Here is a 25,898-nt window from a genome sequence, read left to right as displayed (position 1 = left end):
CATATATGTTAACAAAATGTGTCAATAAGAAAAAATTCCTAATGTCCACAAACGAAAAAATAACTTTTTTCTTCAAGGCAAAATCCTTCAAATATCTGTGGCTAACTTAGAATCAGAGAGTATAAAAGAGGAAAGGTACATAATGAGTCAAAATACATCAGAGACAGCCTAAGGAATGACACAGAAAATGATAAAAATATCTCCTTATTAGGAGGTAATCTCGCTGTATACAGGACAAGTCCTGCTTAAGAGCAGTAGTACCAATGACGCTGCAATTCCGCCATCTCCTTCCAAACTACCAGATACGGTCACAGAGATCTGTATGGTTTAAAGGTTGTACATCAAAGTGCATTGCGGAGGTTGTTTTAAAACATTTGCATCCTGAATTAAGGCTCTCATTTGTCAAATATGACTTAAAATGTGAATTTTTCACATTGGGGAAAAAAAATCATGAAAAATTATCAAGTAGGCCAAACAAAATGTATGTGAGGGTAAGCACAACTGATGATTCTAGTCTTCTTTAAAGGACAGTGTCTCAGTGCACACAGAGGAAATAAGAAACTATGACCAGATGGAACATATTATTGACTTATTCCGTGCCTGTCCAATCTGATATCCCTCCAGTGCAGTCACTCTCTCTGGAAGCTTTTTGTTAGAGGTGTTTCCAAGACCCAGACGACCGTAGTCACCATTGCCAAAAGTGAACAGTTTGCCATCTGAAGTTACCACTGCTGAGTGCTTGAAGCCACAAGACATCTACAGACAGAACAAAGGAGAACAGAAATTTTAAGAAGAGGGTATACTAAGAAAGAATGAAATCAGTCATTTTTGCTTATTAATATAGTAATAAACTTCACTGACAACTCAGGGTCTTCAAGACCAGTATGTCCTACCTGCCCAGGTGGCCCTCCTGCTTCCCCAAGCTTGATCTCCTCATCATCCTCAGGAAGACCAAGCTGACTAGCCTACCCTAGAAGAACTGCTGCTATGCTTTAGCTGTGTACAGATGATCTGGACTACATGCAAAAGTAAATGGAAATTCTTTGTGAACTCTCCAGTGCTCTGCAATTTTATATCATCTTAGATCACCAGTCGATTGTCCAGAATATGCATATGAACTCAACATTTGTAACAATAATATAAATGTTAAACTCTGCATTCAACCTGTCACTGTATCAAGAACTATGCGGCAGGAGCTAAACCCTACTGTGTTTCTCACAAGCACCTGAAGTACCCCGGCTTGGGCCAACCAGCTAGCTCAAGAAAAGGGAGTCCGTTCTATTAGCAAAGCCCTTTCAAACTTCTAATAAACTCAAGAATAAACAACCAAAAACAGTGGATCTCTTGTAATAACTCATAATATATTTTTACTATATTCCCTGTTAACTAAATTGAGAACACTATTCAACAACTAGGATGTTTATATTCAAAGGCAAACTGATCCACGTCCTGCCTGACCTGCACCACTTCTTCTCCTTGTAAGGCCTCGATCTGCCTGGGGCGCCGCTGCCTGTCGCTGTTCCCGTGGCCGAGTTTGCCATAATCACCATCTCCCCAGCTAAAGACCTCTCCACTTTCAGTCAGGGCCATTGAGTGCCCATCAGAACCACAAGAAGTCACCAGCTGGGTCACCACAAATCCTGGAACAGAGCAGAAAGCCAACAAGAATCACTGGATGGTAAAACTTTACTGGCAGCTGCTACAGAATACTCTAAGCATGGAAAAACACCAAAACTGTATTATAGAAATAAAAACAATGCCTTTCATTTTAAGTCAAATTTGAAGCCATAACCTAGTAAACTGGGAGCAGTCACATAAAATGATGATGACAAGGAAGAAAAGGAGGGTGACAGAAACAGGTATAGTCATCAAGGCCTATGTTCTAGCCACTCCTGGAAACGCTTTACCTAGAATGTCTCCTTTTCTACTTTCACATAGAACCTATGAGGCAGATATTATCATCACCACTTATACAAATGGGTTAACTGAGTCACAAAGAGGGCTAGTCTAACTTGTGCAAGGTCCTAGAGGTAGGATGCAGTAGTACTGGATAGGAATCCCGCCCTCCCATCCCCACTGCTGTGCTCTGGGAGGAAGAGATCTCAAGGAAGAGGAGTTAGAACTATTTCGGAATTGGTTCTGAATACATTACTTGTGTGCTTTTACTTCAAAAACCCTCTTTGTTCTCTTTGTAGGCTCTGGAGTCAGTAAAAGTTGACTTAGGAAACAAACCAGGAGCTCCTGCAGTGGATTCTCCAGAGGTATTCTTTCTCAAGTCAGAGAACTCTGACAGAGATGCCCTATAAAGTCTTTACTACATTTGCACATTTCCATATAAACTGATTTTTACTTTTTAGGAAACACATGCATGATTATTACTATTAATAGTTGCCTAATTACAGTTTTGCAATTTTAAAGAATTTGTTTACAACCTTCAGTGGGTCTTAAAATAGTTATTTATATCACTGAATTCTAGCACTGCCATGATAAATAGCTTGCAAAATAACATAGCTTAAAATATGGAAACCAGGCTGTATATTCTAAATGAGAATCTAAAGAAGTGAAAACCCTCTATGACTTTATCTAGCAAACGTTTGAGACGAGTTCCAACATAAGCTAACATTCCTATAATTAGGCCATAGTTTCTGACCAGCTTTTAACTGAGGATAATTTTACCTTGTAGGGCTGAAATTACTGTCAGCACATGAAGGTCATCTGAATTTCCTTGTCCCAATCTGCCATAACTTCCTTCCCCACAAGCCAACACTGTGCCATTGGCCTGGATGACAAAGGTACAATTCTGACCACATATGACCTAGTATAAAAACACACAAATATATTATCCTTCATTATATAGCTTTAACACTTAAAATGATTCTATGCATACCTTGGGATACCTTTATTAGTTCTTCTATCCTTTCACTGAAGAGGATGGGTTGATATAACTATGGGTTTCCTACAAGTTCTTGATTATTATTAAACTGCTTACTTAAAGAGATGTATGAGGCTCACTGGACTATTTAAAATCATTTAGGAGCTATCTTATCTACGGGATTTCAGCCAATTGTGCAGAGTTTATTTATTTATTTTAAAGATTTTATTTATTTATTTGAGAGAGAGTGTGCGTGTGCATATGAGCAGGGGTGGGGGTTCAGAGAGAGAGAAGGAGAGAGTATGGAGCAAACTCTGCACTAAGTGTGGAGCCCAATGCAGGGCTCAATGTCACAACACCGAGACAATGACCAGAGTTGAAATCAAGAGTCAGACACTTAACCTAAGCTACCCAGGTGCCCCAATTGTGCAGTTTATTTATTTTTTTTTTGAAGATTTTTTATTTATTTGTCAGAGAGAGAGAGCATAAGCAGGGGGAGTGCCAGGCAGAGGGAGAAGCAGGCTCCCCGCTGAGCAAGGATCCCGATAGGGGACTCGATCCCAGGACTCGGGATCATGACATGAGCCAAAGGCAGATGCTTAACTGACTGAGCCACTAAGGTGTCCCACAGAGTTTAAGTAATAACACTAACAACAAAACAAACAGAAAGAGGAAAGGGGGATGGGGAAATATTTAAGACTGGCTAGAGATCATCACGAAGCAGAAAGCTGAGGGGATATACAAAAGAAAGAGGAGTGTATCCTGGGTCTTACTAAGGCGGAGAAGAAGGAAGAGAAAGCAGTGGCCTGAGAAAGGGTTTGGAAATATACTCCATGATTATTAGAGGAGGAGAGGGGTGTCAATGAAATCTAGCTAAAGATCCCTGTAAGTTAATGACCACAAAACAGAATCAATAATTAGGAGTATATTAACTTCTATAAATAGGTAGTAGGCAGGCCTAATCCATCATGATGTTAATTCATTACGTTTGAAAGCAAGAAAAATTTAGAAACTTATTTACAAAATTTAAGACTGATAAAAACCCTAGAAACCTTTATTTAGAAGCTATACATCATGACTTTGTTTAGTTATTCCTCACAACAGATTACACAATGGATAAACTTTATCTGACAGCAAGGAAATCAGAATTGTTAGAGTTCCCAAGTTTCTTCCTCACTTCTTTACCCTGTTAGTTACCTGCTGGGCCTGTGAGAATGAGGGAGCTGCTGCAGGGACCATTACATTTCTTCCCGCTTCTGCCAGCTGTCCATGCCTGCCAGCACCCCACAGGTAGACATCACATTTACCTCCCAGGTGCCAGTCCTAGAAAACCACATTCATCTCAAAGTTAGATTCAACCATTCATTCAAACATGTGCCAGCCTCTATAAGAGACACCAGGTTACAAATAAGCATTTAGTATCAGAAGATTTAATGAGAACCACCATATAGTTATCTTTACTGACCTCAGGTCTGGAAGTTGCCCAAGACATAATTTGTTCATCCATGCCATTAATCCATTTACTGTTATCCTGCAAAACACGGCAAACATCAGGGTGAATCTTGCTTAATCAAGATTCATCTGTGTTTTTTTAGGGGGAAAAAAAAAGCCCCTCCAACACGGGGCCTGAACTCAGGACCCTGAGGTCAAGACCTGAGCTAAGAGTTGGATGTTTAATGGACTGAGCCACCCAGGTGCCCCAAGATTTATCTGTTATTAATTAACAACTAAGTCTTCTTTCCATAAAAGAACTTAGTAAATACTATAAGAAAAATTTTTTTAATACTATAAGAAATCAAGAGCAGTTTTATAATTATGCCAAACTTGACTATGCATTGTTAGTATTTCCCTTTATCATAAACACTTTACAATCCACTGTCACTATCACATTGGTGATTCAAAGTTAACCATCTATGTTTTCTGAGCACCAACAGGTACAAGGTCATGTGCAGGAGTCACCACCCCGAGAACTCGCTGTACAGCAGGCAGGTCACTTCATCTTTCTACACTTCAATTTCCTCATCTAGAAAATGACAGATTTGGGGCAAACAGGCTCAGAAGGACACCACTTCTTTTTTAAAGATTTCATTTATTTGAGGGAGAGAGTACATAAGCGAGTGCAGAGGGAGAGGGAGAGGGAGAAGCACACTCCTTGTTGAACAGGGAGCCCGATGTGGGACTCGATCCCAGGACCCCGAGATCATGACCTGAGTTGAAGGCAGACACTTTACCAACTGAGCCACCCAGGCGCCCCAGAAGGACACTTCTTAGTTAAAATTGTATTTTAGGGGCTCCTGGGTGGCTCAGTCGGTTAAGCATCTGCCTTTGGCTCAGGTCATGATCTCCGGGTCCTGGGAGCAGCCCCATGGCAGGCTCCCTGCTCAGCGAGGAGTCTGCTTCTCCCTCTCTTCCCACTCATGCTTGCTCTATCTCTGTCTCTCTCTCAAATAAATAAATAAATAAAATCTTTTAAAAAATTAAAAAAATAAAATTACATTTTATAGCTATAAAGAAATTATCTATACTTAGATAATTTCCCTCAATTCACATCTGTCTTGTATCTATATTTTTGTGTTCAAATGTATGTATATGTAAACCTGAACTAAGTAAACAGGCTGTTAGATCAGCACGGCCTGCTCCGCCCACAGCTCTCTCATCTACATCACAGTCTCCACATCTGGACGTTCCCAAATATAATCAGAGAACGACAACTGGAACGCTCTTCTTCCAGTGTCTCATTTTATGGTGATGAAAACATGACTGAAGTGTCAGATAATTTAGAATCTGCATGTGGAATAAGTCCCCCAAGATGACCCCGGAAAGGATGTTAAAATACGTGTAAGTCAGGTACTACATAAGGAACCTACGGACAAAAAGTGAGAAGATACGGGACTGTGTCACTGAAAGCCAACAAGCTTCCAGAAGCTTCACAGTTCTTATATCAGCAATCTTTGGCACCACAGAGGACAGCTGTAAGACTGAAAGTGACTATCTGAAAGCAAAGTATTTTAAGTTTATCTGAAGGCACGCTTCTAGCTATCCAAGCTAGGAAATCCTTACTGAATGTCTGCTACTTGCCTAACACCCACGATACAATCTCCGCTGAGGACAGCAGCAGCTCATATAATGCTTACCATCAGGAATATAAGTTCATCCTCTGGAACAGGCTCTAGATCAGGAACAGTAAAAGATTCTGGAAACTGTGCTCCATTGGTCAGGGCTTCGGCAGCCTTTATGGTGGTGGAGAAACATTCTAACCAGGCCCATTCATTTGGATTCCAGGATGCCGGGTCAGGGAGGCAGTTCTGGTGGTGCGGTGGCACTGGAGGACTACATAACAGCTGATCCAGATGCAGTCCCACAGCAAGGGAAGCCAGACATTGCATGTAGGGGCTGTGAACAAGCTGGTCACCGCAAACCACGTGAGGCTAAGAGGAAATACAAGAATGTTAAATTGAAGAGCCGGTACCAAATATTACAAATTAACCTACTGTATTCTGAAAACCCATAATTGTATCTTTTTAATTTACCGTTTTTTTTTTACACCTGAAACTAATATTACTCTGTATGTTAACTAAGTGGAATTTAAACAAAAAGTTAAAAAAACAAAACAACAAAAAATTTATTGTTTTTTACGNAAATATTACAAATTAACCTACTGTATTCTGAAAACCCATAATTGTATCTTTTTAATTTACCGTTTTTTTTTTTACACCTGAAACTAATATTACTCTGTATGTTATTAACTAAGTGGAATTTAAACAAAAAGTTAAAAAAACAAAACAACAAAAAATTTATTGTTTTTTACGATTTTTACTTTGAAATAATTTTAGATACACAGAAAGTTACAGAGATAGTACAGAGAATTCCTGTAAATCCTTCATAACAACTTATATAACCAAGAAATTAATACTGGATACACTATCAACTGAACCACAGAACTTTATTTGGTTTTCCCACTAGTGCCCCTTTTCTGCTCCAGAATCCAATGCAGGACATCACATGCATTTAGCAGTGTATTTTCACTATAGTTTTTCATGAATAATAATAATAATAATAAGCAGGTAACTAAACCACGACCTGCTCCCTTCTCACATTCCCTCCTTTACAAGAAAATCCTGGTAGCCATCAAGGGAGATCCCTCTTCCATGGCCCTCCCTAACTGTGGCAGAGCAACTCTGTGAGACACTGAGTGATTCAGAAAAGAAAACCTGGGCAAATGCATCAGTGAAGTTAACCGGATGCAGTAACAACTGATTGTATTAATGTAGCTTAGCCAAAAAAAAGAACGAAAAAAACCCCAAAGAGCTCTGCCTAGGGGCAGCACACCGTGACTACTGAGGGCTGGAAGACCGACTACACAGGACCACAGCCTGGGCTACAGGTCCAAATTCCCTCATGCCTCATTCTAGTATTTAAGGACCCCACTCAGTTCAGCCTTAGATCTTCCACTAAACTTGCCACACAGATTCACCTGATAAACAGAGAATGTTCACTCTGACACCCATATCCACCCCCATACCTCCCAACTTCAGGATGGAAAACCACACAAAAATAGATTTATGGGTCAGAAAAGGGAAGATGAAACTCTGCAGCACAGGTATGTAAGAAGTTCTGGAGCGAATAAGTAATCTGAAAAAAAAATTATACAAACACTATACAACTTTAAGGGTTATTTTAAAAATTTACTCCCACTAAAATAAAGTAAAAGCAGGCTGAGGATGACTGAACAACCATTTTAGACACAACTTAACTTTACTGGATTCTGCCAAACAGCCCCACTCATTTTCCTCAGACCTTATGCTCTTCGGGAATAAATTCAAAGCTGCAATTCAAATTCCGGAGCAGGAGTCATCTGCAGCTCTGTGGCAGTGAGTGTCCTCAGTTACCTTTTCATAGGCATACTGCTCCTGAAGCATCACGGGTAGCCGCTCCAGGAAAGCTCTCATGCACGGAGCCATGTTTAATCCCAGAACACCCTGCTGTTTCAATGCTGTCCTACAGGTGGCTAAAACGTGGTTGGTGGCAGCCCATTCTGCTGTACAATTCACGACCAAAACATCCTGATGGAAAACAAATCATGCCGCATGATAGGTTTGTTTAAGTGAAAGATAAAAGAGAATTCTATTACCATTCATATCTGAAATTCCTTCCAGTTATTGCATTGAACACTTTCGCTTTTTGGACATTGTATGCTATATCTTTAATACCTATGAATTTCAAAACATCTAAAATTTTGTCTAAGTAAAAACAAGTGAAAAAAAAATAACCATAAAATTTGTGAGCTACTTTGCATTTGCTGATTCTCCTTAAAGAGACACGTGAATTTGTTACTATTTCACAGGACTTGGAGGACAAGGTATCTAGGATATTTCAAAAGCCTGATATGACACGGGGTACCAGAGGAAGGAGGACACATCTGCAAGAGAAGCAGCACTGCTCTAACTGTGGCTCTATGATTTACCCTACACAGGCTACCACTGCCTTTGCTCTGATTCTATATTTTACTTCTAGTTAGGACTGTTCATGCAGGTTTACAGCTCAACTTAAAAATCTTTTAACCAAGGGTATAAAGAGCAAGACTGCAGCAGATAATGTCATATCAGAATTACTTCACGGCAGGGGGCTACTATTTTTTTTTCTTAACTAGAATATTACATTTCAAAGCCAACATATATTTTGTATTGAGTTAAATGTCTTTGGTCCTCCTTTTCAGAAAAAATTATTTTGAGACAGTTTAGTGCTATCTCAAAAAATCATGGCAGAAAGTAAAAATACACTTTATAACTTCCAGTGGAAATTAAGTTGTTCAATAATTAAACATTTTCACCAAGTCTAGGGTACAGTAGGAAGAGTACTAGATTATAAATCAGGAGGCCTGGGTTCTAGTTTTCCTTCTATCACTAAATAGTTATATTATCTTGGGCAGGTAATAATCTCTCTGGATATCAGTTTTTTCCTCTTTTACATAAAGCAGACTGGTTAGACTATAATTCTAAGGTACCTTATAGACTTATACCCTAGAATTTAATGTAATTGCAAAATTACCTTTGATCTATTTGAGCAAGCAGCTACCCCGACATCTGGAATCCATACTGTGGTCTGAATAGCTCCAGAGCCTATCACAACAGTTTGCAAGACAGAGCCGTCCTAAAATGAGATATATTTATATCGCTACATATCACTTAACCTTAGTCTTTTTTTTTTTTAAGATTTATTTATTTTGAGAGAGAGAGAGCACACGCACAAGGGCTGGGGGTGGGGTAGAAGCACGAGCAGGGGGAGGAGAGGGAGAGAATCCCAATCAGACTCCCCCTGAATGCAGAGCCCAGCTCGGGGCTCAATCCCACAACCCCAAGATCATGACCTGAGCCAAAACGAAGTCAGATGCTTGACCCACTGAGCCACCCAGGTGCCCCAGTCCTTATTTACATTTTAAATTTATACTTCACATTCACGAAATCATATTCTAAAATCTACACTGGCTAAATTTACCAATGTCCAATTACATAGCTACTATCCAATTTTCTGGGGTCTTTTCTAGATGACTTTGAAACTAGATCAATAAAAAAAATTAAAGGGTGGAGAATTTTGAAAAGAGTTTCTTCAGTATCTAAGATATTAGTATACAAAATATTCCTAAGAATGGTTGGGTTAAATTTTATCATATATGTTATGTGTAAACATTTCTTAAGATAAAAATAACATTTATATTCTTACCCTTAAAGACCAAATGTTCATGAGCCCACCTAGTCCACCAGACACGAGGGCCAACCCATCAGAACTAAAGGCAACAGTCCGGACAGGGGTGATGTGTCCCCGCAGCTGATAAACACACTTGGCTCCGGTCGATTTCCTATATCCATCCTGCAATTCATTTTTATTTTTAATACATATTGAAATTAAAACAAATGTATAGATTTAAGATTTACAATTCATTCTTCAAAATTTTATATTTTATAATTTAGCATAAAATCGGGGAGGAGGGAAGGACAACTCTCTCCTAAGGTTTAGATTGAAAAAATAATATTAACCTGGTTCTCCTTTGCTCCTTTGAAGCTGAGTGTCATCTTTTTTGACACAATTCCAAGTGAATTTCCTATTCTTCAAACTGGCAGAAATTACATTTCTAAGTTTTAATTATCCCTCAGAGATAGAAAAATTCTAACTTCTGCCTTTTAATGAGTGTTTTAATTTTTAAATTTAGCTTTATGTAGTTTTCATTTTTAGCCCCTAAAATTCATGAATTGCAGATGTTGATTCTCTGTTAACCAGGTACTTTTTTTGTTGGCCGATGGCTCTGTCTGCTACATGGTGTCTATTTTCATGTTTGCTGTGCAGGTTTTAGAAGTGAGATAGGTAAGGCCTGTCCAAAGGGCTACTCTCCAGCACAAACAGCAAATCAGATTTATCTCTAGTGCTTCCACCTCCACTTCTGTGATATTTTCCTTCCACTAGTGAGCTATTTACCTCTCCCTCTTCACCCCTTTCTCCCTGCCCTCAAGCTCCCTCCTTCCTTCTAGTTATGATGGAGTATAATACCAGATGTACTTATTTATCCAAAGATGACATAGGCCTATTTCTTTCTATCATGAGCAGAAGAGAGAGCAATGGAGGGTGCAAACTGTTAGCTCAGGGAGGCCATCTGACTGGCCACCCGGTGTTTTAAAGAATTTTAAGTCAGCTGCCAGTGTTTAATATTGGGAGATCTTACTTAAAACACTGGATTTTTGGCTTCTATCAGAAAAAAATGAGACAATCTGGTAACAATAGTCTCATTTCTGGAGGTTGACAATCAACTCTGTGGCAGCCATGTCCTTTATGGGAAGCATGCATGCTTCTAGGTTTTTTGTTTGCTTTTACCCTCTCCACACCTCTAACTCCCAGTTTCTAGATGGCCCTGTAAGCACCTATCTGAATTTGTAACCTCTGTTTAAGGTAAAGGAATTGTTCTTCCTACACGGAGGTTTGGTATCAGCAGGAGGTGCTTGGATCGGACAGGGCGCTCCTGTGGTGCTCCTATTTCACTGGACCGAAGACTTAACTTAGGACTTCTCTATCTGTAGTGTCCAATATATCCAGTACCATGAACGATCACCACTCAGTACTTCTTGAATATCTCACTTCGACAAGCAAACATGCTGTCCTTATAAAAAAATAAAGCTAATTCAGAAAACACACAAAGTATGACAATTATTCAAGTTTCCCTAATGGATCATGCCCTTTTGGATACTAAGTACTGAGTATCTCAATAATCAATGGAGGATTACTTTGATAATATATACCATTTATGGTTTCAGATAAGATCTTCAAAGGCACCGGAACATTTACCTGGCAACTGGACTCCTGGTCCCACCATCCTTCTGAACTAGTCACACTGGTCTGTGTGATATCTTGTGGAATACGCCAAACACATACTAAGCCACTCTGACAGCCACTTAAAAAAATTGATCACACAAAACCAAAATATGTCAATATGCAGAATATATTTTCAAACAGCAATTAAGACCTGATAAAACTACTATAATACTATTTTAAAAATATTTATAATAGGTATGCTAAATCTTTTACAAGAAATACAAACAGAATTGATATTCTAGCAACATCACACCCAGTTAAGGAGATTGCATAGCAAGTTCCACACTGGAAAATTGTTCTTTATTTGTCTGAGGTCTTAGCTCTTATGCTATTACACATTATAAGGTAACATGCAATAAACCATCTAAGACTACTAAGAAGCCATATTTAATGCAAGTAACAGTCTATACTAACATAAAAATTAAGATACACACACACACAGACACACACACAAATTACAACATACGTAGCCATCAGTAAATGCAATTTGGATCCTTTCCCTGGGAGGCTGCACCAAGCGATGCCATTTACAGTCGATGGATGGCAGAGTGAATGTAGACAACGCCAGCATCCTGAAATAGGCCCCCAGAGTTTCACATTTTCTTCTTTGGCACATGTCATAAGAATATGACCTGTTGGGTCCCACTTCATACTAACAAGAGTATCCTTAAAATGGTAGGAAGAGGAAAAAAAAAAAACATGGTAATACTTCCTTCACAAATACTTTAAACTCAGTAATTTATGACCTATACTGCCATTACTCATTTATTTTGAAATCAACATTTTATGCAAATAAGATACTGTCATATCATCCCCAATCACTAGAGACCAACTCATCCTGTAATAGAGTCTATACATATATTTGCTGCAGCCAAAGTTCAATAAATGTTAGTTGAATAAATGAACTATGAAATTGATTCAGAAGGAATATTCATCTTTCATTAGCATTTTTGTTACTTTTATTGACTAGTAATCATTAAAATATGAAAAAGAAACTTAAAAAAGAAGCACCCCTCTTAACGAAATAGCGAATATTATGAGAATCTAAGACATACTGTGTGTTTATATGGTGGTCATCATTGTGTTCTTCTGACACTTTTTTATTTTTACCGTCCTTCATACCTTCCAACTCCTGGATTCATGCACTAATGCTACTTGCCTAGATAGCCCTGTAAACATTAGAACCAGCAACCTCTTTTTAAGGTAAAGGAATTGTTCTTCATAGATGGACTTTCTAGCATTTGATGGGGTGTTCCAAGGGTGCTCCTATTTCACTGTTTTGGTTTTACTTCTTTCTTGGTTTGATGGCTTTCTTACACAGACTTTCCCATGCATATACATGGTCCAAAGACTTTTGTTAACAATAGAATATCAAATCGTAAGTGACTGATGTAAAACAGTTTAAAAAAACTAGTATCAAGCAATACTATATAATAAAAAGCAAGAAAAAGTAACCATCTGGTAATTACCTTATGTGCATCAATTAGAACAATGCCTCCTTTCTCAAGTGGTTCCTTTGTTCCCAGTAACAACTTTCCATCAAAATATCCCACTGCAAATGGTCTATCTTCACTGAACCAAGCAATGCAAGTTACAGACACTAACATGATACAAACAAAAATTTAAAAAAGAAAAAAAAATATGACTCTTTTGTCATTGTCTAACTCAAGACAGATTTTGCAACAAATACATGCTACCACAACCACCGCAAGTAAGTTTCCAAATCTTTAATGCATTTATTAGACAAAAGGTAGGCTAAGAGCAGGGATTCTGTGTAACCCACTTTAAAAGTGTCATTCATTCATTTATTTGTTTTTAAAGATTTTATTTTTGCGTGACGGGGGGGGGGAGGGAGAGACAGAGATCGCATGAGTTGGGGGAGGGGCAGAGGGAGAAGTAGACTCCCCACTGAGCGGGGAGCCTGATGCGGGACTTGATCCCAGGACCCTGGAATCATGATCTGAGCCAGAGGCAGCCACTTAACCAACAGAACCACCCAGGTGCCCTATTTATTTATTTGTTAATTTATTTAAAAATATTTTATTTACTTGACAGAGCGTGAGCACACATACAAGCAGGGAGAGCGACAGAGGGAGAGGCAGAAGCAAACTCCCTGCTGAGCAAGGAGCCTGATTTGGGGCTCAGTCCCAGGACCCTGGGATCATGACCTGAGTTGAAGGCAGACACTTAACTGACAGAGCCACCCAGGCGCCCCTAAAAGTGTTACTTATAAGTGATAAGGACTACCCTCATTTTTAATCTTTCATTTTTTTCAGGTGATTATTGAAAAATTAAATTTCCTTGCTGACTCCAAGTCATGTATTGGCTTCTTTCCTTTTGGACCAGAATCTACCATGAAACTGAGAAATGAGGGGTGCCTGGGTGGCGCAGTCTAAGTTAAGCGTCTGCCTTCAGCTCAGGGCGTGATCCCAGCATTCTGGGATTGAGCCCCACATCAGGCTTCTCCGCTGGGAGCCTGCTTCTTCCTCTCCCACTCCCCCTGCTTGTGTTCCCTCTCTCGCTGGCTATCTCTGTCAAATAAATAAATAAAATCTTAAAAAAAAAAAAAAAAGAAAGGAACTGAGAAATGAAATAATCCAAGTCATAGAAAGAAAACTACCTGTCCCTTCTTTTGCTTAGTATTCCCTACTCAGTGTGCTTCCATATTCTACCAAACATGTCCCATTTCTAACAATCTATATTCATATTTGCTTCTTTAAGTACATATAACCCTGGAAGGCTATAAGAGAGGTATAAAAAAAACCCACAACAACAGTGTTTATCTTTGGGGGTAGAATGGGGACATGGGAACTGAGTAGATGGGAAAAAGACTTTTCACTGTTTCTCTTTTAAAACTTTAAAATTTTTCAAACCCATGAAGGCATTACCGATTAAAAAAAAAACTAAATTAAAAAAAAACAAAAACTCGTTCTATTCTGCTAATAGAATACCATGTAAGCTGGGACTGTGATCTGTGAAATGCTCCACTCCCACAAAACAACTAACTATGTAGTAAGATAGGCCTACTATGTATCCAAAGGGAACGCAGTGAGAAAATAAGTGAAAGTAGACTTCCTACTATCTCTTACCAACCAGAAACTTCTCTCCTCCTCCTCCCATTTCCTCAGTTTCACCTCTACCAATGATTATAATTTTTTTTCTCTTGGACATTTGTAACTTTCCAGGGAGACTTGGAGCCCTACTCTAAGATGCTTACACAAGGGATGAATGACTAATATAATACTATTAGACCTCATTTTGGCAGAGATGTATTATAGGTGTTGGAAGAGAAATATCTTTCAACTTAGTAACTAATTAAAATGAAATACCAACCGGACAATTTAGAAACAAAAGCCAAAAGTAATATTCATTCCTTTTTAAAAGCAAGTGCCAAAAAATTAAGTTTTCTTGGTTAGGGGAATACATTCTCACTTAGACATAAGTCCAGTCATTTACCATCCTTTCGATAGCAATGCTCCAGTTCTCGACGGTGCATGGTGGATACATCAACAACTTCAATCAGTCCTAGAGATCCATCCATCCGTCCCACCAACAATAATTCTGGAGACTCTCCTGACCAGGCTGTAGCTGGACCCTCCTCTGGCCAAGCCAGGGCAGATACCCAATGAGGCTGAATATCTACTAATCCTTTTCCTCCTAAAGAGGGAGAAAATGTTAATAGTTGTTACTTAATTCTCAAAAACAATAATACAAAAATAACTACTACTTAATTCTAATAGTACACTCAAGGCAGTCCCCAATTTCCTAATAGCCTAAGAATGAATATGACTATAAGGCAGGGTCCTTCATTTATATAGTACACATGATTATCAAATTCATAAGCCTTTCTGTAACTACTAATAGGACAAAAATGATAGCTTTATTAAAGAGGGAGTAAAGGAAAATATTCAGTGTAGAAATGTCAAACGCTTAAGTCCTTTCCTATAATTACTGAAAATCAAACATAAGAAATTTCCCTACAGTTAAAGCTAGCTGTTCCTTCAAATATGTGAAACAGAACAGCCATTCTTTAAATATGCAAAAATAAACAAAAATATGGATAAGCCCAAGATTACAATGATTTTTACTTTTCAGAGACATATTATTAGAAACTGACAAGAGTTCAAACTTGTGAAATGAATAATTTCAATAGAAATATTTCAAGTGATTCAAAAGAATCTATCACTAAAAACTCAAATCTTATTCTGAATACTTATAGTAGTACATGACAAGAATTTTTAGTTTACAGCTACCAGATTAGTCCAAACTCCTAGAAAGAAAAGTCAGGAAACGAGCATATTCTCTGTAATTAAGGAATTAAATTTTTAAAAATATTTTATTTATTTATTCGGCAGTGATAGAGACAGCCAGCGAGAGAGGGAACACAAGCAGGGGGAGTGGGAGAGGAAGAAGCAGGCTCATAGCAGAGGAGCCTGATGTGGGGCTCGATCCCAGAACGCCGGGATCACGCCCTGAGCCGAAGGCAGACGCTTAACCGCTGTGCCACCCAGGCGCCCCTAAGTAATTAATTTTTAAAAAGATTTTATTTGAGAGAGAGAGAGAGAGAGTGCGCGCACGCTTGACGTGGGGGGAGGGCAGAGGGAAAAGGAGAAGCAGACACCTTGCCGAGCAGAAAGCTCGCAGTGAGGCTAGATCCCAGGACCCTGGAATCATGGACTGAGCTTAAGGCAGACGCTTAACTGACTGAGCCACCCAGATGCCCCCATCATCCTCTTTAATTTGAACCATAATATGCATAGATCTACACAGCTGATGAACAGATTATGAGTTTCAAGGTGAAAGTAAGCCACTGCTGGGACTCAGAAAGCTAAGAAGGCGGCTTAAAAAGTACCTTCGGTATTTTGCTAGTATTGGCATGACTCTTACCATTAACTTGCCAAATATTCACCATCTTTTCCAAGGCCCCAGCTAGGTATTTGCCACTGATACTCCAGGAAACAGGTGAGAAACTTGGATCACTGGGTGACCCGAGGCTTTCCTCAGCATCTCCTTCTCTAGAATGTAAGAGACATGTATGGAATTCTAATCCTCATCATCCAAAAATATACAAAACCCCAAATCTTAAAATAAAGGTTTTGTATAGACTAGACTACATAATACAGATTCTTAGATTTTGAAAGTTTGGCTAGCAGCATTTGATAGTCACATATTCGCTAGTGTTTATTATGATGTGAAAAATGTAGAATTATAAGAGTGATGCTTAGACTACTCATTTAATGTGCCTACTTTGTCAACAAAGACATTCTGATTCTGCATGGGTTGTATGCTTGGTTATTATTCAGAGCACATTGACTCTTGTTTGCCTTACCTCTAGGGAAGTGCTCAGAAAAGAAATACCTAAAGCTAGCTATAAAACAATAAAAGCTATACATTCTGCTACAGAAGAAATATCATTAATTTAATTCCTAAATAATCCTTAAAGAATGATAGAAAATTAGGCTACTGTTTAATAGAATTTAACATTTATAATGCTAGCACAGTAGACCTTGATTTAATTCCGAGTAAGTCTAGAAATTGACAGTTAAACATTTTATTTTCTTAATTACCGTCCTGGAAATTTAAAAACACACTGGAGATATACTAAGACTATTGTATAAGAAAATTTTTTTTAAAATGTTAGTGACAATTTGATTATGTTAACACAACCAAAATGAAGCACGTCAGGATTCTCTTATTTCAAACATTACACATGAGAGCTGATGTTAGTACTCACAATCTGTTGAACACGCAGGTTTGTTGCAGTGAATACTGCTTCTTGGTAACATTCCACACCCGGATGGTACCATCATTGCCACTTGTAGCTAAGAGTCCTTTTTTATTACACCAAACACAAGTCATTACCTAGAAAAGTTGAAAACGTCCAACAATTTATAAAGTTTTTAATTTTAATTCCAGTATAGTTAGCATACAGTGTTATATTCGCTTCCGACGTACAACACAGTGATGCAACAATTCTGTACATTACTCAGTGCTCAGCATGGTAAGTGTACTCTTAACCCCATCACCTATTTCACTCATACCCTACCCACCTCTCCTCTGGAACCCTCTCTGTTCTCTGTAGTTAAGAGTCTGTTTTTTGGGGGGCGCCTGGGTGGCACAGCGGTTAAGTGTCTGCCTTCGGCTCAGGGCATGATCCTGGCATTATGGGATCGAGCCCCGCATCAGACTCCTCTGCTGAAAACCTGCTTCTTCCTCTCCCACTCCCCCTGCTTGTGTTCTCTCTCTCGCTGGCTGTCTCTCTCTCTGTCAAATAAATAAATAAAATCTTAAAGAAAAAAAAGAGTCTGTTTTTTGGGGGCGCCTGGGTGGCTCAGTCGTTAAGCGTCTGCCTTAGGCTCAGGGCGTGATCCCGGCATTCTGGGATCGAGCCCCACATCAGGCTCCTCCGCTATGAGCCTGCTTCTTCCTCTCCCACTCCCCCTGCTTGTGTTCTCCCTCTCGCTGGCTGTCTCTCTCTGTCAAATAAATAAATAAAATATTAAAAAAAAAAAAGAGTCTGTTTTTTGGCCTATCTCTTTTTTATTCCTTTGTTCATTTGTTTTGTTTCTTAAATTCCACATATGAGTGAAATCAAGGTATTTGTCTTTCTCTAATTTATTTCGCTTAGCATTATACTCTGTAGCTCCATCCACGTTATTGCAAATGGCAAGATTTCATTCTGAAAAAGTCCAACAATTTTTAAGCAATTTTGATTCAAATGATTGTCATTCTTTAACAAATTTTTTTAAAAATCTACAAGGAAATTGTAAGAGAAAAACATTCATGTTATAATATACATGGTCTCACTCTTTTCTAATTGGCTTGCAAACATACATCTATTTGTATGGCTTTAAGGTACTATGCCCAAACTCAGTTGAGTTACTGGAGATAGTATCAGAATCTTTATTAAACACATTTACTTAATTCAATAAAGTATAAATATTTCAACACATTCATATGTTCTACAAAATAAACAGTACAGACTAAGAAGTGACTTTTACATTGGTAAATCATGGAGATCGGTCTTCATTTCCTAAACTGCCCTTGTCAATGCTCTGGAATCCAGTGAGTTAGATTAAAATAGGGAAGACAATTTCTTTTCCTCTTGCATGGACAAGCCCTCACCTTTTATGAGGCAATTCCTTTGGTTTTCTTCTCATCCCCCATCTGATTTTTTTATTTGTATACTATTATGTCAACCCAACATATAGAGAAAGCAGAATGGGTAACTACTAGACAAATATTGATAATTTTGTGTGTGAGAGGGAAAGAGAGAGAGAGAGAGGCTAAGATCTGAACTTTGAGCTGTTTGAGAAGGAAAGAAACTATTTTATCTTACATAAGTGATTAACACACATAGGGCTCAAAATACATACTCTGTTCTGATGAGCCTCCAACTTGATGAAGGAGCATTTTCTGAGATCTCCTCCCATGTCGGCGAGCGTTTGGGGAGTAGTTTGGTTGTCGCGGTCATGTGCAGCAAGAGTGCGCACAAGCTGTTGAGCGGCCCATTGCCTATGCTGTGAGGACAGCCTGGAGGAGAGGCAGCAGGCTGCCAGGGCATTCGCCAGCTCCAGAGGGCCTACAGCAGAAGGATCATAGGAAGGATGGGCATACAATTGGGCAGTTAAACCTGCTTAAACAAAACAACGAAATGATGCCCAGGTAAGAGCTGGTGGTGGTAAACAAAAAAAATGGGTTAACCCATATCTTTTAAGAATTAGCATTTTTGCAAGCAATCATTTCACTAAGATATGCATACAAGGTATAAAGCATTTATCTCATATCACGTTCTATAATAAATCTGACTCACTGCAAATACACATTTATATACATCCATCAGTAGTCTTTGCTCTAAGGCCACACAGACTGAGAATGCAGCAGAAATGATTTTAAGGCCAGGGCAGAGGCAGCACGCCCTAAAAAGTAAAAGTTTGGCTTCTGCTGCTCAAAAGTGATCATAACAACCAGTCAAGGGGCTGTGCTGACAGATCCAAAAGCCTATCTATCTTGGCCAAATGGTCCTGATGAAGAGAAGGGTAGACAATAGTGATTAAAGAATCCCTTCAAACTGTTATCATCTTATGACAAAGAGAAAAAGAGCACTACCTTTACCTAGGTTTTATTAAGGAAACCCAATGAGAATTATTATCTATTGGTGACTCAAACCATAATCTAACAGAATAATCTAATCAAACCAAGTTAAATTTGGTACATTTTCTAATATTTGTTTCCATGCACAATGAAAAAAGGATCCATGCACTTCTTTTATGATATGAACTTAAGAAGTATACATGATGCAATGTAATTCATCACTTATGACAACTCTAAAACATGTTTTAAAAAGCATGAATCAAATTGGTTATAAGACTATATATTTAAATGGCAAATGGTATGAAACTTACCTTTTTTTTCAACTTCTGACTTATCATAGTTAGGTCTCAGTTTGGCCCCTTTGTCTGCTAGTAATGCCACAAGGGCCTGAGTTACAACAAAGTTTGGGGAGGTTACAAGCTTATTCTCTTCAGCAATTCCTCGGAGAAAGCTGGGTAGAAACTTTCGCTGAATTGGATCATCGACCGTGGTTAGATTTACACCTGTTGCAGCAGAAATCAAGTTCTGAAGAAGCAATTGGAACAAACAGATTTAATTTTTACATATAATTTCGGAACAAAAGGATTTCACCTCAAAAGGCTCTTTAAGAATTAGTCAGAAATAAGCCACGCAACAAGACAAGCCCTGAAAACCAGCTCACCTGTGTACACAACTGCACCAGGAGTTTTGCAGCACTAGGAGTGTTTGATGCCAGACAGCCCACTGCTGTGCTCAGATAAGCCAGGCAAGACATGGGCTTACTGGCCTTGCTGTGCCCGCCGCGCGAGCGTTCTGAGGGGCTGGCCGTGGCAGAAGGGCTGGTGGAGAGGCCGGCTCTCCCTGCTGCAGCCAAGCACATTAATCGAACGAGGGTTCGGATGTCCGTAAGCCCCAGAGATTCAAGACCAGCAGCCAAGCTACAACTGGAACCACTGCCAGGAAAGAAACAGACTTCAGATGGATAAAGAAAACAGATTTCCGAAGGGACCATTTGGAGCCCCACATATCATATCAAAGTACCAACAACCAAAATAAAAGGCAAGCTGCAGTATCACTAGTCATATATATCCTAAGAAAAGTCAAAAAATGTAAGCTGGAAACTGTTATTGAAACTTTAGACATTTTTTTTTAATTTTAACTGAATATACTTGAAGCATAACTGAATTACCAAAGCATAATATACGGGAAAGCTCAAATTATGAATTTTCACAAACTGCACAATCCCATGTAATCCTTCCCAGATCAAGAAACAGAACATTGCCAATACGGAGACCTGCTTGAGCTCTTCTCAGTCACCAGGCCCTCAAAAGTAACTGATTTCACTGACTTTTAAAGTCATAACCAGTTTTGCCTGTTTTGAACTTTATATAAATAAGATAATAAAGTCTGTATTCTTTTGTGTCTGGCTTCTTTTGTTCAACATTATGCTTTAAGACTCATCCATGTTGTTGCTTTATAGCAGCAGATACCCATTTTCATTGATATACTAATAAAATCTACCACAAATAATTTATCCATACTGATGACAATTAGGTGGTTTCCAGCATGGGGCTATTATGAACAGAACTGCATGAATGTTCTTGCTTAAGTCTTCGGGTGCACATAATATAAGCGTTTCTGTTGAATATATACCCAGAAGCGGCTTCCTAGGTCATAGAGTATGCTAAAACACAACTTTGGTTGGCTGTGCCAATTTATTTTCTCACCGGCTGCGTATGAGAGTTCTAGGTGTTCCACACCCTCCTGCTCATATTTTCCCCCTCATCTTTCAAATTTTAGCCATTCTGGTGGGTGTGTATTAATATCTCATTGAGTTTTCATTTTCACTTCTCTGAATACTTTTGGGTTTGAACACCTCATTTTCCATGTTCATTGGCCATTTGGAGATCCTCTCATGTTATTTTGCGTTTTCCCCATTTTTCTTTTGGGTTGTCTCTTTTTCTTATGGATTAATAGGAATTCTTTACATATTCTGCTCGTTATACACAAAGTTAATTCTTTTCCCATTCAGTTGCTTGTTTACTTTCTTTTTAGCTCCTTAATGACTTTTGCTGAACAAAAGTTCTTTTTTAATGTAGTCCAATTTATCCATTTTTTTTCTTTATGATGAATGCTTTTTGTGACTCGCTTAAGAAATCTCTGCCTATCTCAAGATCAAGAATAAATTCTTCCGGGGCGCCTGGGTGGCACAGCGGTTAAGCGTCTGCCTTCGGCTCAGGGCGTGATCCCAGCGTTATGGGATCAAGCCCCACTTCAGGCTCTTCTGCTGGGAGCCTGCTTCTTCCTCTCCCACTCCCCCTGCTTGTGCTCCCTCTCTCGCTGGCTGTGTCTATCTCTGTCAAATAAATAAATAAAATCTTCAAAAAAAAAAAAAAAGAATAAATTCTTCCTACCTTATAGAAACATTATTGATTTATCTTTCACTTTCAACATTTAGGTCTAAGGGCCACTTAGAAATATTTGTTTCATTTAGTGTGAGGTTGGGGCCAAAACTCACTTTTTCCTATGTGAATAAACCATCTGACTTAGCCCAAGTTACTGAAAAGACATCAATTCCTCACTGTTCTGCAGTATAAACACAGTCATAAATCAAACCATAAATCATGTGTTTCTCTATATATGTGGGTTTCTAAATTCTCTTCCCCTCCACTGTACAAACTACCTGTTGTTGAATTAATACCAGAGTCTCCTCTAAATTTTATTTTGAGTTTTTATTTCAGGGTCCTTCTGTCTTCATTGATTTACTGTTATATACCTCTGCTTAACCGTTTCTTAAATGGATGTCTTTTAGGTATTCTCGGCTCTCTTCCTTTTTTAATATAACATTCCACAATATGAACACGGCAGGAGTCTCCATGATGGAATCTGCAGGCTCGAGTAGCTACACAGTTGGTCAATTTTGCAGAAAAATTCATTCAACCTTTTTTTTTTAATCTTATACCAAATGGATTGATAACCATTTCAGATAATAAAATAAAAAATGTTTGCAGTTTACTCACCTATTAGTGTTATTTTCTACCAAAAAGAGCTAAGTATTTACTGACTGACTGAATAAAAATGATAACTATGTCTAACTTCTTTCAGTCGACAGTAGATATTCGAGGTTCTAAAAATTCTATCTTATCCTCCCAAACAATATCAACCTCCTAATACATACTAGAAAGTAACAGCATCATTTGACACAAAATAACACTCACCTGACTGAGAGAAGAGACAGAGCTCTCATTACCATGGTTCTTGCCAGAAGAACCTGAGCAGCAGCAGTCACTCTCCTTAAAGCCACCACCCGGTCATGAGGGTTTGCTAAAGCAGCTGCCTGCTCACCTAGTGTTATTCTTCCAGAGGAACTCTTTTCTACAGAGCCATGGCAACCTGAAAAACATATACGGACTACTGAAAAGTTTTCCCGTTCTGGGCTGCAAGGAAACACAGCAAACCGATGTGATTTGTTCATCTGGACTTTGTTACACAGAAAATTCCTTGGGAGAAATACATATTTCTGAGGCAATCATTTATTATATGTGTTTCTTAAAATGTTTTGGTTTCATTTATTTTGCTCATGCATCATTTCTACTGATACCAACAAATATAGGGAAGATACAGTTTTTAAAATATGCTTTGAGTACAAGAGAAAGGGTTGAGTCACCAATACTAATTCTTTATTTTGTATTCCCAATAGCAAAAGTTACCCATTCCCTCTCATGCATATGAAAAAAAAGCAAACAAAAATGCCAAATTGTTTTTATAGTCAGTTCTAGGATTCCCTTATCACAATGTCAAAAAAAAAAAATCACACTCATGCTTTATAAATTTTCTTTTTATCACTTCAATTATTTCATAGAAACAAAAAATAAAAATACTACATTATACCTTTAAAATGTTAAAACAACTGGCTAAAGACACTTGATGGGGTGGAATAATGTTGTATTATTTTTTACCACCTAACCTAAGAAACAAATTAATATAGACTATAAAATCCATGCCAATTAGCATGTCAGTTTACCTATCTGCATCAGAGTCTCTTCCATACTGTTGGTAGCTGTTACCATGGCTACCGATGCTCCCAAGGGATCACTATCAGGGAACTGAACTGGCTCTGGTACAATGCGCCGGTCGTTCAAACCAAGTGGTCCAGCAAGTAATTCAAATTCTTCTTCACCCGTTAGCTTTTCATCTTCATCCACATCCAACATGTCCCAGTCTTCTGGAATTTAAATAAATAAACGTATGGCATGTGAATATAAACATGACATAACTCTACTGGCAATGGCTACTGTGAGATAGGTCTAAAATGCGGATGGATGGAAAGCCCAGTGCCTACAAAATTAACTATGGTGCCGTCTCCTGGTGACCCAACCAAACTGCACTTTTGAGGCGGAGTCTAGGGAAAGGGAGTCAGAGCAGTCAAACCCACTTAAAGCAATAGCAAATGTTACAGCTGGTAATGGAGGTTTCAACTAATAAAAGCTATTGGCATGGGGCCAACAAAGAACTCTTAACCCTGTCCATAATCATTAATCAAGTTATTTCAAGTAAATGAGTGCTCCAGATAAATTCATGCTGTCTTCAATTTTTTATTTTTTACTTTTCTCAATCAGGATGGAAATTCAAAATGTACTACATACTTTCCCTACTTTGAAAAAAAAAATATGCCATACAGCAATTAACATTCTGTGGTCAGGCTAGTATTTGAATTCAGGTCCTTTTCTTTGGATTTTAGACTTAGGGCTGTTGCTTTCAAACTACCTTGAGCTTTTTAGAGAGAGTTTTAAGTTAACATGTACCTAAATACAAACACATACACATAAAGGTAGATTTTTAGTAACAGATGTTAAGCAGAAGGTATATACAAAAATACATGTAAAATAAAGAAGCTCTCAAAACAACTACCTTCATACACACTGTCCTGCTTGCCAATTAGATCTGGAGCTTGTCCCTTGTACCTGCACCAAACATGAAGAACATTGTATTTTTATACAAAACAGTTAGTACCCAAAAATGCAAATTAAGGCATTAGAACATTTTAAAAGGTCATTAATAAAGCAACACAAAATAACAGTGTTTCATGTTATGCGCTAATAAAAACTACTGGTATGTAGGTACATACAGGCTCACAAAAATCCATGACTATTTTACCAAATTACTGGGGAGATTTCTGGGTCACCTACAACAACTCTTAAATAAAAACCTATTCCAGAACACCATAAAGATTTTAATAGTTGACAATAAGGGCAAAAACCCAACTCACTACAGATTAACTGCTATTCAAGGATATAAAGAAGTAATGTTCTCATGGAAGCTCATTTAATCTAAACTCTATTTTTTCATCAATAAAAAGATCTTAATTAAGAGGTCAAAAACAGGGTAAAAAACACCAATGAGAAAAACTGACCATAAGCCTCCTAAAGGTTAAGGCAAGGGTCCTGCCCAAAGCTTGACAACAAGTCAAAGGTTAACAGGATCAAAGTCTAGTGAAGAATCTGCTGCCAAGCCACTGTTCCTAGGCTACAGGCTCCTGGCTCTGGCAAGACACGAATTCCTCAACCTTCTCCATCCTTCCTGTCCCAATTCAGCAATCATGGGACTTAGGGAAAGGTTAAGTGTAACTCCTCACATTAAAAAGCTGTAATTCCCATGTCTTGAGAGATACTTTATACTCCTCTTTCAGAGGGTTTGGATATCTATACAATTTCAAGGTACCTTTCAGAACTTGTCGTCTTGGATTTGGTCTTCAGGGCTAAGTACTTTTCCCTGCAGCTGCCACAGAGCAGGTAGTATGGATTTCCACTTCCACATTCACCACCAAACCAGCCATCCACATAGGAGCCGTTGCTGCGGTAGCCCTGGCGGTTTGCACTGCGCCCACAGCCAGGGTGATTTCTCTTCATGTGCTGATTGAAACTGACGACGCTGCATTCACACAGTTCACACACCACCACTTCTTCCCTGTCTTCAGACTCACAAACATGCTGCACAAAATTTCATATCAAATTATTAGTCAATTTAACATAAAATTAAGAAGAGGAAAATAGATATTTACATATTAATGACTTTGTTTACATATGCTGGAGTATTTGCAGGATGTTCATTAATGTTACATAACAAATTTCTTTCAAGTCAGAATTTAGATCCCACGATCTGAAGGTGTTCTTTGTCCTTTTCAATTTAATAAGTTATAATAAAGGTAACTCACTATCCTACTGAGAGGAGTTAATAAAAACGACAATTAGCCCTATCTCAAATGATTTTTTTAAAAATCCTTCGAATAAAGCTACTTTTCATCTGGCCATAATATGCATATCTCTTATCTGAATTTCTAAAAAGTCATTTGAACTCATTTATCTCATTAACTTAATATAGTAGATGCTCTTTTCTGTAGGACTCAGACCTGTGAAGTTTTCAGCCTCCCTGCTACAAAAGCATAATGCTAAACAATGAAAACATACAAACCCACCATGTACCCTGGCCCTGGATGGAGGCAGTTACAAGACCTAGGCGGCACTGGTTGTTAGAATGAGGCATTACAGTGATTAAATGGAACCTATGAAGGAGAAGAGCATGCATTCAGATAGCA

At 38.5% G+C, this 25,898-nt stretch overlaps 1 protein-coding gene across 7 annotated transcripts in view; it reads right to left on the bottom strand.

Moving 5' to 3' along the window:
* HERC1 (HECT and RLD domain containing E3 ubiquitin protein ligase family member 1) overlaps nucleotides 1–25,898 on the bottom strand; it is a 177,575-nt gene that overhangs the window by 17,702 nt on the left and 133,975 nt on the right. For 6 of the 7 annotated variants that reach the window (XM_034660855.1, XM_034660859.1, XM_034660860.1 and 3 more), the window contains 22 exons: nucleotides 25,025–25,293; nucleotides 24,215–24,267; nucleotides 23,328–23,528; nucleotides 22,522–22,696; nucleotides 19,986–20,256; nucleotides 19,636–19,849; nucleotides 18,607–18,863; nucleotides 16,965–17,092; nucleotides 16,118–16,245; nucleotides 14,687–14,887; nucleotides 12,700–12,830; nucleotides 11,697–11,896; nucleotides 11,204–11,309; nucleotides 9,593–9,739; nucleotides 8,921–9,022; nucleotides 7,762–7,935; nucleotides 6,007–6,300; nucleotides 4,338–4,403; nucleotides 4,070–4,195; nucleotides 2,677–2,815; nucleotides 1,459–1,640; nucleotides 601–756 (listed from right to left, as the gene is read on the bottom strand). In XM_034660855.1, coding sequence (XP_034516746.1) covers nucleotides 601–756; nucleotides 1,459–1,640; nucleotides 2,677–2,815; nucleotides 4,070–4,195; nucleotides 4,338–4,403; nucleotides 6,007–6,300; nucleotides 7,762–7,935; nucleotides 8,921–9,022; nucleotides 9,593–9,739; nucleotides 11,204–11,309; nucleotides 11,697–11,896; nucleotides 12,700–12,830; nucleotides 14,687–14,887; nucleotides 16,118–16,245; nucleotides 16,965–17,092; nucleotides 18,607–18,863; nucleotides 19,636–19,849; nucleotides 19,986–20,256; nucleotides 22,522–22,696; nucleotides 23,328–23,528; nucleotides 24,215–24,267; nucleotides 25,025–25,293 — 3,720 coding nt within the window. The remainder of the gene's footprint in view (nucleotides 1–600; nucleotides 757–1,458; nucleotides 1,641–2,676; nucleotides 2,816–4,069; nucleotides 4,196–4,337; nucleotides 4,404–6,006; nucleotides 6,301–7,761; nucleotides 7,936–8,920; nucleotides 9,023–9,592; nucleotides 9,740–11,203; nucleotides 11,310–11,696; nucleotides 11,897–12,699; nucleotides 12,831–14,686; nucleotides 14,888–16,117; nucleotides 16,246–16,964; nucleotides 17,093–18,606; nucleotides 18,864–19,635; nucleotides 19,850–19,985; nucleotides 20,257–22,521; nucleotides 22,697–23,327; nucleotides 23,529–24,214; nucleotides 24,268–25,024; nucleotides 25,294–25,898) is intronic. The other variant, XM_034660861.1, reaches the window with a different exon arrangement.

The sequence above is a fragment of the Ailuropoda melanoleuca genome, chromosome 5, assembly GCF_002007445.2.
Source record: "Ailuropoda melanoleuca isolate Jingjing chromosome 5, ASM200744v2, whole genome shotgun sequence".
Classification (NCBI taxonomy): Eukaryota; Metazoa; Chordata; class Mammalia; order Carnivora; family Ursidae; genus Ailuropoda; species Ailuropoda melanoleuca.
This window is presented reverse-complemented; position numbering and strand designations above follow the sequence as displayed.